The sequence below is a fragment of the Thalassophryne amazonica genome, chromosome 20, assembly GCF_902500255.1.
Source record: "Thalassophryne amazonica chromosome 20, fThaAma1.1, whole genome shotgun sequence".
In the NCBI taxonomy this organism is placed as follows: domain Eukaryota; kingdom Metazoa; phylum Chordata; class Actinopteri; order Batrachoidiformes; family Batrachoididae; genus Thalassophryne; species Thalassophryne amazonica.
The window spans coordinates 44,537,607-44,550,125 of record NC_047122.1 but is presented as its reverse complement, the minus strand read 5'-3'; the positions used below and the strand labels follow the sequence as shown (position 1 = coordinate 44,550,125).

At 40.5% G+C, this 12,519-nt stretch overlaps 1 protein-coding gene across 1 annotated transcript; it reads right to left on the bottom strand.

Annotated features, from left to right (window-relative positions):
* Positions 1-812: 812 nt before the first annotated feature.
* Positions 813-5,585, bottom strand: hey1 (hes-related family bHLH transcription factor with YRPW motif 1). Its single transcript, XM_034161533.1, has 5 exons — positions 5,421-5,585; positions 5,268-5,343; positions 5,094-5,177; positions 4,921-5,002; positions 813-3,300 (listed from the first exon to the last, which is right to left on the bottom strand). The coding sequence occupies exons 1-5, from the start codon at positions 5,504-5,506 to the stop codon at positions 2,654-2,656; spliced, it is 975 nt and encodes a 324-aa protein (XP_034017424.1). The 5' UTR covers positions 5,507-5,585; the 3' UTR covers positions 813-2,653.
* Positions 5,586-12,519: the final 6,934 nt, after the last annotated feature.

Genomic DNA, 12,519 nt, shown 5'->3' with positions numbered 1-12,519 from the left:
AAAAATTCAGAATTCACCCATTACTTATATCTAAGGAAATGCTGAGGCTCGAGAGCAGCTATTGGCTTTAAATTATTAAGACTCCAGACAATATTTTTTTTTTAAGTTTTGTCCTAGTTATATGGCTGTTTTCTACCTCAGTGTCCACTAGCAGCTTCGGGCTTAAATTAGTCAGACTCTAAGTTTGTATTTGATCCAAATGGACATCCTTCATGAAAATGACCGAAAATGTCAGTTTTGACCCTGATGAAATCTCTTTAAGGTGATAAAATCTGCTGTTATCGCATGGTGAGGTTTTGATGAAGTACCACGCCTAACCAGCAGGTGGAGGTATGAGATTAAATTGCATTTGCCGCAAATTGTGTCGACCTTGTGGTTTTGGACGCAGGGATGCTTACATCAACATCAGGCCCTGCATCATCCTGCAGGAAAACAAACGTTAAGAGAGGAATGGAAAGAAGACAGAGGAAATAAATGAGTGATCCTTTAAAGGAGAAACTGCTTTAAAAGTTGCACAAGAGACAAAAGTGTCCTTTGCACATTTCATTCCTTGCTGTTTCTCAGTCCTCTTATTCTTCCTTCATCCTCTTCCAACCTTCCCTCCCTCCATCACTATAGTTCCCACGCCGCAAGCGGGGCCAGCGGGGCCGCCATTGTCCAGGATATCCCCTCCTTGTTAATGGTTTCCTGTGCACACACAGAGAATGAACCACCTTATCTGATACCAGGCGTCACCACGTACGGCGAGCTCACATGTGCATGAGCACACAGCAAAACAATGGCATGGAACAACACAGAAAAATAGCCACAGGTGATTGATCAGAACTCCTTTATTACAGGGAAGTCGCCTTTACCACCAGGAACAACTGCAAAAAGCAATGTGTCAGTACGCTGTGCAGCCAGAGGTTAGCAACAGACGCCAAACAAACAGGTGCAGACCGGAACGTGCACTAAGACTTTCTAATGTTTCAGTAACAAATGAGATGGGACGCCTTGTTTCACTGTGACAGTTGCGTTTCTTTGACTACAAGAAGGTGAAAGCAAATCTGTCGGCGGTTAAAATGCGCACTGCAAACGTCAGCATGAAGGATGCAGAGTGTAAGATCACTTCTTCTCAGACAACTCGAACAAACACCTGGTTTCTGTTGTTCTGCCCCATAACACGTAAAACAGGACTGGTCTGACCCACCAAAAGCCAACCTTTCAGTGTGTTGGAAACAAAGAGGGACATGATCTTCCGGGAGCTTGACTGGTAGCTGATTGACAATCTGGAAAATCCATTCCCGATTGGGTGGAGACGTCTAAAGGGCCGAGCGGGAACAGAAATAAATCAACACAATAAATCACTGTTGCTTTTTGTTGTTGTTTATAGGGGATGGTTTAAAAAAATAATAATAATAAAAAAAAAAAACAACTTAGATATTTAAGGCAATGTTATTTTTTTTTTCAGATGAATAACATTCATCAAGCTCAGCTAACAATTTCCAATTCACAGCAACTTACCATCTTAAATTCACTTTACTTAATTAAATGGTGTTTGTTGGGGGAAAATTCACTACGCTGATTATTTTTAAACCTTTGTGCACACAAACTACTATGATTTTTAAATCATATTGGGATTTGAGCAGCCAACCTCCTGGTTTATGGACAACTCACTCCACCGCTAAAACTAACAACACTAAATAACTGCATCTTGCTTAAACTTGTCTTATTTGAGTTGGTTAGACTCATTGTTCGGTAATTCAGTTAAATAATGGAGCAGTGTCACGATACAGTGTGTCGCTAGCAGTCGCTCGTGAGAGGCACTTCCGGTGTTGATATCGATGGCCTGACTTGTGTGTTGCAAAGACAGCGGCGAGACTAAACACGTGATGTGTGGAAGCAACAGAGAAAAACATCATGGAATTTATTAAAAAGCTATGAAAATAAGTTTAAATAATTTGCTGGAATGGTAGTTGTGAGTTGTTTATTTTTTCCGTATAGAGTAAACACATATTGGGTCATCAAATTCCAGGTTTCCAATAGACAACCTCCCATGATGCTCTGCCCATAGGTGGCGCTTTGTCTTGTCAAACCTGGCAATAACATTCTAGTTAATAATGTCATTGTATGCCAGGTTAGGCTCCACCCACATGAGAATTCTTAAAGTAAAACAAAATCAACAGTTATATGTTCGAGCTCTTTCACATGGTGGCTGTTTAAAGATGAACATAAAGGTTGTTGGCTCAATCCCTACACCTGTACGCCAAAGTTCCCTTGAGCATGACGCTGAACTCGAGGTTGTTTTTGAATCCACGCCAGATTTTTGATTTTTGTCGACATATATGGTAATCACGTAACCCAACACATCACTTTGAAATTTATGAGCCTACAGTAAGTTGGCCGAACTAACACCCGTAAATTGAGTCAACTCAAAAAGGGCTGCAATTGATTGCCTTAAATTTTTAAGTTATTTGAATGCACATCCTCTTTTTTCTTCTATATGAACACAAGACTGTACACATCGAATAAAAATTACACAGTTAGACATATCCCCATCATTAAAAAAAAAAAAAAAAAAAACACTTTCTTAGAAGGGAAAGTCAAAAGTCTTGTCCTTGAAAGTCCAGCTCAGCTGGGCAGTGAGATCAGTCTGTTTTCTTGAGGGTTGCTGTCAGAAGGCACCTATTTCCAAACCCCATGGTCTGTAGGGCTTCCCCACACTGGGGGCGGGCGCAGGGGGGCTGATGGCACTGGTAGAGGAGATGATGGGGAAAGCGCTAAAGGGGAAAGGGAAGCCTGGGAGCACGGACAAGAGAGGAGAGGGGAGCTTGGATGCCGATGAGGGGACCAAGGCGGGATGAAGGACGGTGGTTGGAGTGGCAGTTACAGGCGGGACCCGGATCGCCCCCTGATCTGAGTGAGCAGTGTTGGTGCTGCTGTGCCTGCCTGGGACGTGTGTCTCTGCGGCCGATGAGGACGATGAAGAGGAAGAAGTCGATGTTGGAGGGCTTTGTGGGCTGCTGGTGGTACTGCGAGGAACAGGTGCCAATGGCGCCCCTTGTTGGTGCTGGAGAAGCAAAGGATGCGCCAGGTGGGCTGGAGGAGATCCAAAAGCAGAGCCCCATGCCAGGTGTGTCAGGCCTGAGTGAGCCTCTCGCTGACTGGCGTAGTTGTTCAGGTGGGAGACCAGACGGATGCGCAGTGGGTCTGTGTTGTCAAGGCCTTCAATTATACTCAGATAACGGGCCGTCTCAGCCAGGCACTCCCTGAAACCCAAACCACGGTAGTCCATCGCCAGGGCGTGGGCATCAAAGTAACCTGGGGGGACATCCATAAGGTGACAAGAGTTGTTTATGCAATATAAACCCCAGTAAGTTGATGGAACTTAAAAACTGCAGTAGCCAATTACGTCAATTTATGGAATTGTATACACTCAAAAGTTATTAGATTCTAAATATCTGAATGTTGTGTTGCATATGTATATCTTTTGAGTGCAGCTAAATTCAAATTACAGATTAAATCAACTCATTTTCAGTTGCTTCAACTAAGAGCATTCAATTTAACAGAACATAATTTGAAGTAAACAAAATTTAAACAATACTCAGTTTAGAATGGCGCAGTGACACAGTTCCATGGAGATAGGAACTGAGCATATTGGAGTTTAGTGACTTTGGCACAGACACTTTAAGGACAGGAGAATTAAATCCACGAACATTCCAGTTTTAGAACCCATACCATTTTCATTTTGTAGTTTGATCATACACACTCAATCAAAATAATACAAGAGCTGAACCTAAAATAAATAAATAAAGGTAACAATCTGCATGGCTCTTTTTAAGTAATTCCAACTCAGCCATTAGTAAGTAAATGTCATGAGATTTTTATAGTTAGAATACTCAGTTTGAGTAAAGCATCTATTCAAGTAGTTTAAGATACTTGATTTGGTTTGTTGTCTACATAGTTAAGTTGAACCAACTAGGATTTGGTGTCATTTCATACCCAAATTATTTCACTTTGACATTTTTTATTTCCATTTCTTGAGGACATACAGCATACAGAGTTACATACAGCAATTCCAGTTTTATGATCAAACTGTTGTTTCAAAACCACTGGCAACCTTTTGTTTGTTTGTTTGTTTGTTTTTTTAAATACTGAACAATTTTGCACCAACATCTTGTAACTTCTTCTCTACAAGAGTCAAGACAGAAGTCAGACTACCAGAGCAAGAATTTTAGCTGAGGAAGCTTCTGTGATTTTAAGCGAAACGTCCTCACGTCAAGCAACCCAGTCCAGTCGAAGATTCAAGCTTCTCTACTATCTTGTTATAACCAATTTACTAAAACATACAGGTATTTTTTTTTATGCTGAAAACAAACTTCAATTTAAATCTCATGGAACATGAATGTGGCCCAGTAGACCACAAAAAGAAATAAAGTGAATTACATATTTTTTTAACTTCTTATTTTAAGGGCCAACTCTACAAAATAGCTGAATTACATTATCACAAACCAGAAGGTCTTTAGCTCAATACTTGACTGCTTCCTTGGGTCATAGTGAAACATGCTTATATATATATATATATATATATATATATATATATATATATATATATATATATATATATATATATATATATATATATATATATATATATATATATATATATATATATATATAATTAATTACATTATTATGCTTATTATGCTTTTTAAAGTTGATCTAACTCAAACAAATTAAATGGATTGTATTTAATTTAGCTTTAGGTTAACCAAAATGTTCTAATATCTTGTATCTTTGAGGACATACACTTAAGACAACTGAGAGACTCCGTCACCCATTTATTTTTTTTTAAACGTGCATTAATTTTTTTTGAGTTCTGCAAACTTTCTTGTGTCAACAGTGGTCGAAATGGATGTGGAAGAGTTAATAATGACGCACCTTTGCCTCCAGCAGCGTGGAGCATCTTCAGGTGATCTACGGTCATCTGCAAAATCTCTGCTTTCTCCAGTTTGGCAGAACCCTTCAGGACACAACACAAACCAGTTAAATAACGCAGAAAATAAACGGATTTCTAGCGGCCACCTGACAGAGGATTAACGGATGGCGCTCACCTGTTTCTCGTAGGCGCTGGGAACCAGCCTGCGGAGTTCACTCAGGCTGTTGTTAATTCGGTCACGGCGCCGTTTCTCGATAATCTGGCGGGGAAATGACGTAATGGTTTATAAAACCAATGCGCACATCTATAAGAGCAAAGTGAAACGAAATAATAAAAAAGGTTGACTCACCCCTCGGCGCCTCTTTCGTGCCTGCACCTGAGTTGATGTGGCGGGAGATACAGAGCCGAGAGGAGAGCTCAGATTCCTTCAAAAACACACGTGTCAGTTTCTCCAAATCACATCCTCATACAAATTAAAAGTGTTACAAAATAAATAACGTACCCATTCTCGTCTGCGCTCTCTTTCTCCACCTCCACAGTCTCGTCCAGCTCGCTGTCTGAGCTGCTAAAGTCGTGGCTCCGTTTCATCTCGGCGCTGTTTCGGTTCGCTCAGGTTCGCCCGCTGCGTTTGAAGCGCGCAGCTTTCCCACGGTGTCATTTCAACGGTGCTGCCGGCCAGGAGGGGCGGGGCCGCACGCCCCGGCAGCCAATCAAAGAGCGGCGGCGCCTCTGAGCGACAGCGCACTTTGACAAGCGAGGAGAGTTAAAGAAAATAATAATAATACAGACATCTCACTCCGTGCCTGCTTCAGGATACACCAGACAAAATACTCATTTAAATTAATTTTATTCCAAACACAAGGTTAATAAAGGCACTCCCAGAATTTTGATGGCAACATTGAATTATTTTTTTTTAATTCGTCAGTGGATTACCAGCAAATCAAGTGGACAATGTCCAAAGATTCATAAACAAACAAAAAAATCTATTCGGTTGAATTTTTTTTTAAGCAACCAGTTAACTAAAAGATTAATTTCTATGGAGGTGTATTGCGTGCTACATGAAAGTACAGACAGTTACTGACAATCACTCCATAATAATAATAATAATAATAATAATAATACATTCCTTCAGCTACTCCCTTGTTTTTCACTCAGGGTCACCACAGCAGATCGAAGGTGGACCTGCATGCTGATCTGACAAGTTTTACAACGGATGCCCTTCCTGACGCAACTCCACATGACATGGAGAAATGTGGCAGATGTGGGTTCCTTCTGCACTGAAACTAAGCCTCAATAACCACTTGGCCACCACCCCTGTTATTACAATAATAATAATCATAATTAATATTATTAATAATGATTAATAACTATTAATAATACTATATTAATAATAAATATAACTAATAATAATAATAATAATAATAATAATAATAATTATTATTATTATTATTATTGTTGTTGTTAATAATTGTTATTATTATTAAAAATTGCATACAATTTGTTAGAAATATCAACATTTATGTTTTTTCTTCATTGGTAGGTTAACAGCAAATCAAATTGAAATATGTTTTACCTTTCATAATCAAGCAAAAATAAACAGTAGCGGCACCAAGGGGGGCTTAAGCCCACCCAATAATGAGCCAAGCCCCCCTTCAATGCCACCCCCCCAATAATTCTGCCAATAATGTGAATAGTGACTGACATATTTGTGAATCTCAACTGCAGTTTTGCGCTGAGAATGTCTCAATATTGCGTAACTGAGCAAAGTCATGAATGTGTGTATTTGGTGATGCACCAATGCTGAATCACCCTTCACAAACAGAATTTTCAGTTTTGCAAATAAACATTTATTTGTAAAAACCCACACACAAGTTACAAATCAGAAACTTGTGTTTGTGGATCACAAAGCACATGTACAAATCAAAGGATATTTGTAAATCACCCTCTGTGCATTTGCAAGTATTAATGAGACAAATTTAACTCCATACTCCAAAAATTCAGGTTTCCTACATATTTATTACAGCCACTCTTAAAACTTCACTTATCTTTATTTATACCCATGTGCAAGTTTACTGAACTTGCAATCATTCTAAGTAATGTGTGTGTGCATTGATACCACATTTTAGAGGAGCACAAGTGACTAAAACATATACCTTGGTATTTATAAAGCACTTTACTATATATTGTTCATTTCGATGACATTTTGTGGAGCCCTTCCAACTTTTACCCCAGCACCCCCCCCCCCCCCCCCCCAGCCCTCCCAACAAAAATTTCCTGGTGCCACCACTGAAAATAAACCAAAAGTCCTTTCCCCTTCTATTAAAATAAACAAACAAACAAACAGCTAAAATACAAATCCAGCACACAGGTACTGTTATGTTTCTATGAACAGCAAACATCTGAATACTGGCCTTATTCTAAATAATAGTGATATTATGGTGTTTACTTGAGTTAAAAAATAATATTCCATGCATATTCCAGTTTTCATGTCATACAGCATATTCTGATTAATTACACACAGTCACCTTATGTGTTGCAAAATGCATGTAATCTGCAAAGCACCTCAATAATTAGAATAAGATTAGAACAATCCACATCCTAATTAGATTATTGCTTATGCTGATTATGAATTTACACAGATTAAGGAAATCAGAAAATGGTGTTTATATGACAGTGTCTTACTCAGAGTATGGTTTTAAACGTCTTAAGTTTGGAATATAACTGTCCATGTAAACACAGCTGATGACCCCAGTGGCTGGAGAAGGCCAAGAACACGCAAGGGAGACCTGGACAGTTACAAAGTTTTCACTTCACCTGACCTGCATGTCTTTTAAATGTGGAAGGAAACCCACGCAAACACAGGGAGAACATGCAAACTCCACACAGAAAGGCCACATGTGGGAATCGAACCCATGGCCTTCTAGCCACAAGGCAACAGTTCAAACCACTAAACCACTGTGCTGCCCAAGTTACAGATAGACGACTAGTTTCAGGAAGTGGGGGTGAAGCGGTTGGCCCAAAATAGGCGGTTCACTAGTCCTCACCTGAATCCAAGATTTCAGAGGTGAGTTTGCAGTAGTTTTTATGGAGTTAAACCTACTTAAAGAATTTTTGCAGCCCCACTGACTGTCTGACTTCATTAATTTTGCAGGGAACATGTTGCAGAATATACACATTTTTAAAATCTTTTCTTTTTTGTCACATGAAGACAGTGCAGGATTTTTAAATTCGGTGTGGTCTCGCTTTCTCTTTTCCAAATAAACTAACTTCTCATAAATGGTTGATCTTCTCTCACATACACGATCTCATTTGAAGAAGGCTTGACAGCCGTCCAATCGACTTTCAGCACGGGACTGTCCTCCCTGACCCGCCCACTCCTCCCTGGTGTGCGTCCCCCGGTGGTGATGGGGAGTGGCTGGCCGGCTGTCAGCACGCGCTGGCCGTGGGAAAGTTCCCTAACCGTCGCTGATAACCAATCAGAGGCCGGCGGCCGTCTCCGGCGCTGGAATGAATGGAGCAATTGGTCGGGGCGACGGGCGGTCTGCGAGCGAGCGTGTGAACGTGTAATCCAATCCCGAGTCAACCCGGGAGGAGACGCAGGGAGCAGAGGAAGCCACGGAGTCTAATCCACCCCACGGACAGACCTCGTGCTCGGGGAGAGGCGCTCAGAACCCAAACCTCGTCCTGCTGCCGCCTCGTCACCACCGCTGGACCGACGGCCTCTATGACGTCACACAACCCAAATCACCACAGCTGATGTGTTTACCGTGGGACTGCTGTGGCAAAGAAATCAAAACACTGTAAGATTAAAGGAGTGAGTTTGAAATATTCTTTCATAGTGTCGATTGTTTTCTGATATTTATCCAAAGCTGCCCACTTCTGTAATAAAATACACTTTCAACAACTTATATTTCAATTCTTTATGTAAACCCATCACACTACACACACACACACACACACACACATATATATATATATATATATATATATATATACACACACACACACACATTTCACATTTTATGTTACAGCCTTATTCCAAAAAGATTTAAATTATAATTTTTTTTCCTCAAAATTGTTCACACAACACCCCATATTATATATGTATATATATTCCCACCTGTATCTGTCTGTGTGGAATTTGCATGTTCTCCCATGAGCCCCCTCCTGGTGCTCATGCAGGTTAGGTGGATTGGAAACTTTAAATTGTGCATGCAGGTGTGAATATGTTTGTTTGTCTGTATGTGGCCCTGTGATGGCCTGGAGTCCTGTTGAACCCCGCCTCACACCCTGTGACTGCTGGGATAGACACCGGCCCCCTGTGACCCTTAATTGGAGTAAGCGGAAATACAAAATGTATTGATAGATTGACAGCTCCAGTTTATGAGATACTTTAAATTTGGTATTTGTCTGTAAGAGGGTGTATTTTAAGAGCATAAAAAGCTTCATACAAACATCTAAAAATAATGATCAAAATTCTAAAATTTGATGACCATTGCTTCAAGCCAGCCTTTGTATGAACAATATTTGAAATATGTGGAGATATTAACAATGATGTGCAAAACATTTGTGTTTTTGTACATTACCTATAAAAGTCAGCTATTAAAAATACTCATATTTTTGAACCATTTGAAAGTTACTGTCACCCCAGTAATCCTTGCTTAGACCTGTGAAAATGCCTATTTTTTTTAAACGCATGATCAGATGAGGACTTCAGAATTCTACCTGTTTCATTTTTAAATCAAAATCATAATATATCTGATTAAATCATTATGGTATGTCTCCTTTAAATGCAACCCCAATTCCAATGAAGTGGGGACGTTGTGTGAAATGTAAATAAAAACAGAATACAATGATTTTCAAATCCTCTTCAACTTATATTCAATTGAATACACCACAAAGACAAGATATTTAATGTTCAAACTGATAATCTTTATTGTTTTTGTGCAAATATTTGCTCATTTTGAAATGGATGCCTGCAACACATTTCAAAAAAGCTGGGACAGTGGCAACAAAAGACTGGGAAAGTTGATGAATGCTCAAAGAACACCTGTTTGGAACATCCCACAGGTGAACAAGTTCATTGGAAACAGGTGAGTGTCATGATTGGGTATAAAAGGAGCATCCCCAAAAGGCTCAGCTGTTCACAAACAAAGATGGGGCGAGGATCACCACTTTGTGAACAACTGCATGTAAAAAAAAAATAAAATAGTCCAACAGTTTAAGAACAATGTTTCTGAACGTTCAATTGCAAAGAATTTAGGGATTCTACTGGTGGTTGGCTCTCACTGCGGTATTGTATCACTTCCTGTTCCGGAGCACAGCGGTGTTTTTCTGTATCTGTTAGCTGTTTAATCTGCGCAGTTAGATTGATCTAGTTACCTAGATAACGATTTGTTTCACAGTGTAATCTTCACGTGCCTTAACTAAAACACTCCCTCTGCTGAATCACCTCTAAATTATTTACACATTATTCACTTCGTGTGTTTGTAGGAATCCGCTAGCTTAGCGCAGCTACTAGCTCTTAGCCAGTTTAGCATGGCGGCTTCTCCTGTCTCTCCTGCACTTTTCTGCTCTGGGTGTGAAATGTTTAGTTATTCCTCGGCCTCCTTTAGCAGTAATGGTACTTGTAATAAGTGTAGCTTATTCGTAGCTTTGGAGGCCAGGCTGGGCGAATTGTAGACTCGGCTCCGCACTGTGGAAAATTCTACAGCTAGCCAGGCCCCTGTAGTCGGTGCGGACCAAGGTAGCTTAGCCGCCGTTAGTTTCCCTCTGGCAGATCCCGAGCAGCCGGGAAAGCAGGCCAACTGGGTGACTGTGAGAAGGAAGCGTAGTTCTAAACAGAAGCCCCGTGTACACCACCAACCCGTTCACATCTCTAACCGTTTTTCCCCACTCGAAGACACACCCGCCAAGGATCAAACTCTGGTTATTGGCGACTCTGTTTTGAGAAATGTGAAGTTAGCGACACCAGCAATCATAGTCAATTGTCTTCCGGGGGCCAGAGCAGGCGACATTGAAGGAAATTTGAAACTGCTGGCTAAGGCTAAGCGTAAATTTGGTAAGATTGTAATTCACGTCGGCAGTAATGACACCCGGTTACGCCAATCGGAGGTCACTAAAATTAACATTGAATCGGTGTGTAACTTTGCAAAAACAATGTCGGACTCTGTAGTTTTCTCTGGGCCCCTCCCCAATCGGACCGGGAGTGACATGTTTAGCCGCATGTTCTCCTTGAATTGCTGGCTGTCTGAGTGGTGTCCAAAAAATGAGGTGGGCTTCATAGATAATTGGCAAAGCTTCTGGGGAAAACCTGGTCTTGTTAGGAGAGACGGCATCCATCCCATTTTGGATGGAGCAGCTCTCATTTCTAGAAATCTGGCCAATTTTCTTAAATCCTCCAAACCGTGACTATCCAGGGTTGGGACCAGGAAGCAGAGTTGTAGTCTTACACACCTCTCTGCAGCTCTCTCCCCCTGCCATCCCCTCATTACCCCATCCCCATAGAGACGGTGCCTGCTCCCAGACCACCAATAACCAGCAAAAATCTATTTAAGCATAAAAATTCAAAAAGAAAAAATAATATAGTACCTTCAACTGCACCACAGACTAAAACAGTTAAATGTGGTCTATTAAACATTAGGTCTCTCTCTTCTAAGTCCCTGTTAGTAAATGATATAATAATTGATCAACATATTGATTTATTCTGCCTTACAGAAACCTGGTTACAGCAGGATGAATATGTTAGTTTAAATGAGTCAACACCCCCGAGTCACACTAACTGCCAGAAGGCTCGTAGCACGGGCCGAGGCGGAGGATTAGCAGCAATCTTCCATTCCAGCTTATTAATTAATCAAAACCCAGACAGAGCTTTAATTCATTTGAAAGCTTGACTCTTAGTCTTGTCCATCCAAATTGGAAGTCCCAAAAACAGTTTTATTTGTTATTATCTATTGTCCACCTGGTCATTACTGTGAGTTTCTCTGTGAATTTTCAGACCTTTTGTCTGACTTAGTGCTTAGCTCAGATAAGATAATTATAGTGGGCGATTTTAACATCCACACAGATGCTGAGAATGACAGCCTCAACACTGCATTTAATCTATTATTAGACTCAATTGGCTTTGCTCAAAATGTAAATGAGTCCACCCACCACTTTAATCATATCTTAGATCTTGTTCTGACTTATGGTATGGAAATTGAAGACTTAACAGTATTCCCTGAAAACTCCCTTCTGTCTGTTCATTTCTTAATAACATTTACATTTACTCTGATGGACTACCCAGCAGTGGGGAATAAGTTTCATTACACTAGAAGTCTTTCAGAAAGCGCTGTAACTAGGTTTAAGGATATGATTCCTTCTTTGTTCTCTAATGCCATATACCAACACAGTACAGAGTAGCTACCTAAACTCTGTAAGTGAGATAGAGTATCTCGTCAATAGTTTTACATCCTCATTGAAGACAACTCTGGATGCTGTAGCTCCTCTGAAAAAGAGAGCTTTAAATCAGAAGTGCCTGACTCTGTGGTATAACTCACAAACTCGCAGCTTAAAGCAGATAACCCGTAAGTTGGAGAGGAAATGGCGTCTCACTAATTTAG

Excerpts from the sequence above, each read along its gene's own strand:
- hey1 (XM_034161533.1), bottom strand. The coding sequence starts at position 5,506 with ATGAAACGGAGCCACGACTTTAGCAGCTCAGACAGCGAGCTGGACGAG. Across the intron at positions 5,344-5,420 it reads GAGAGCGCAGACGAGAATGG|GAATCTGAGCTCTCCTCTCG; the intron begins GTACGTTATTTA and ends GTGTTTTTGAAG. Across the intron at positions 3,301-4,920 it reads CCACGCTGCTGGAGGCAAAG|GTTACTTTGATGCCCACGCC; the intron begins GTGCGTCATTAT and ends ATGTCCCCCCAG.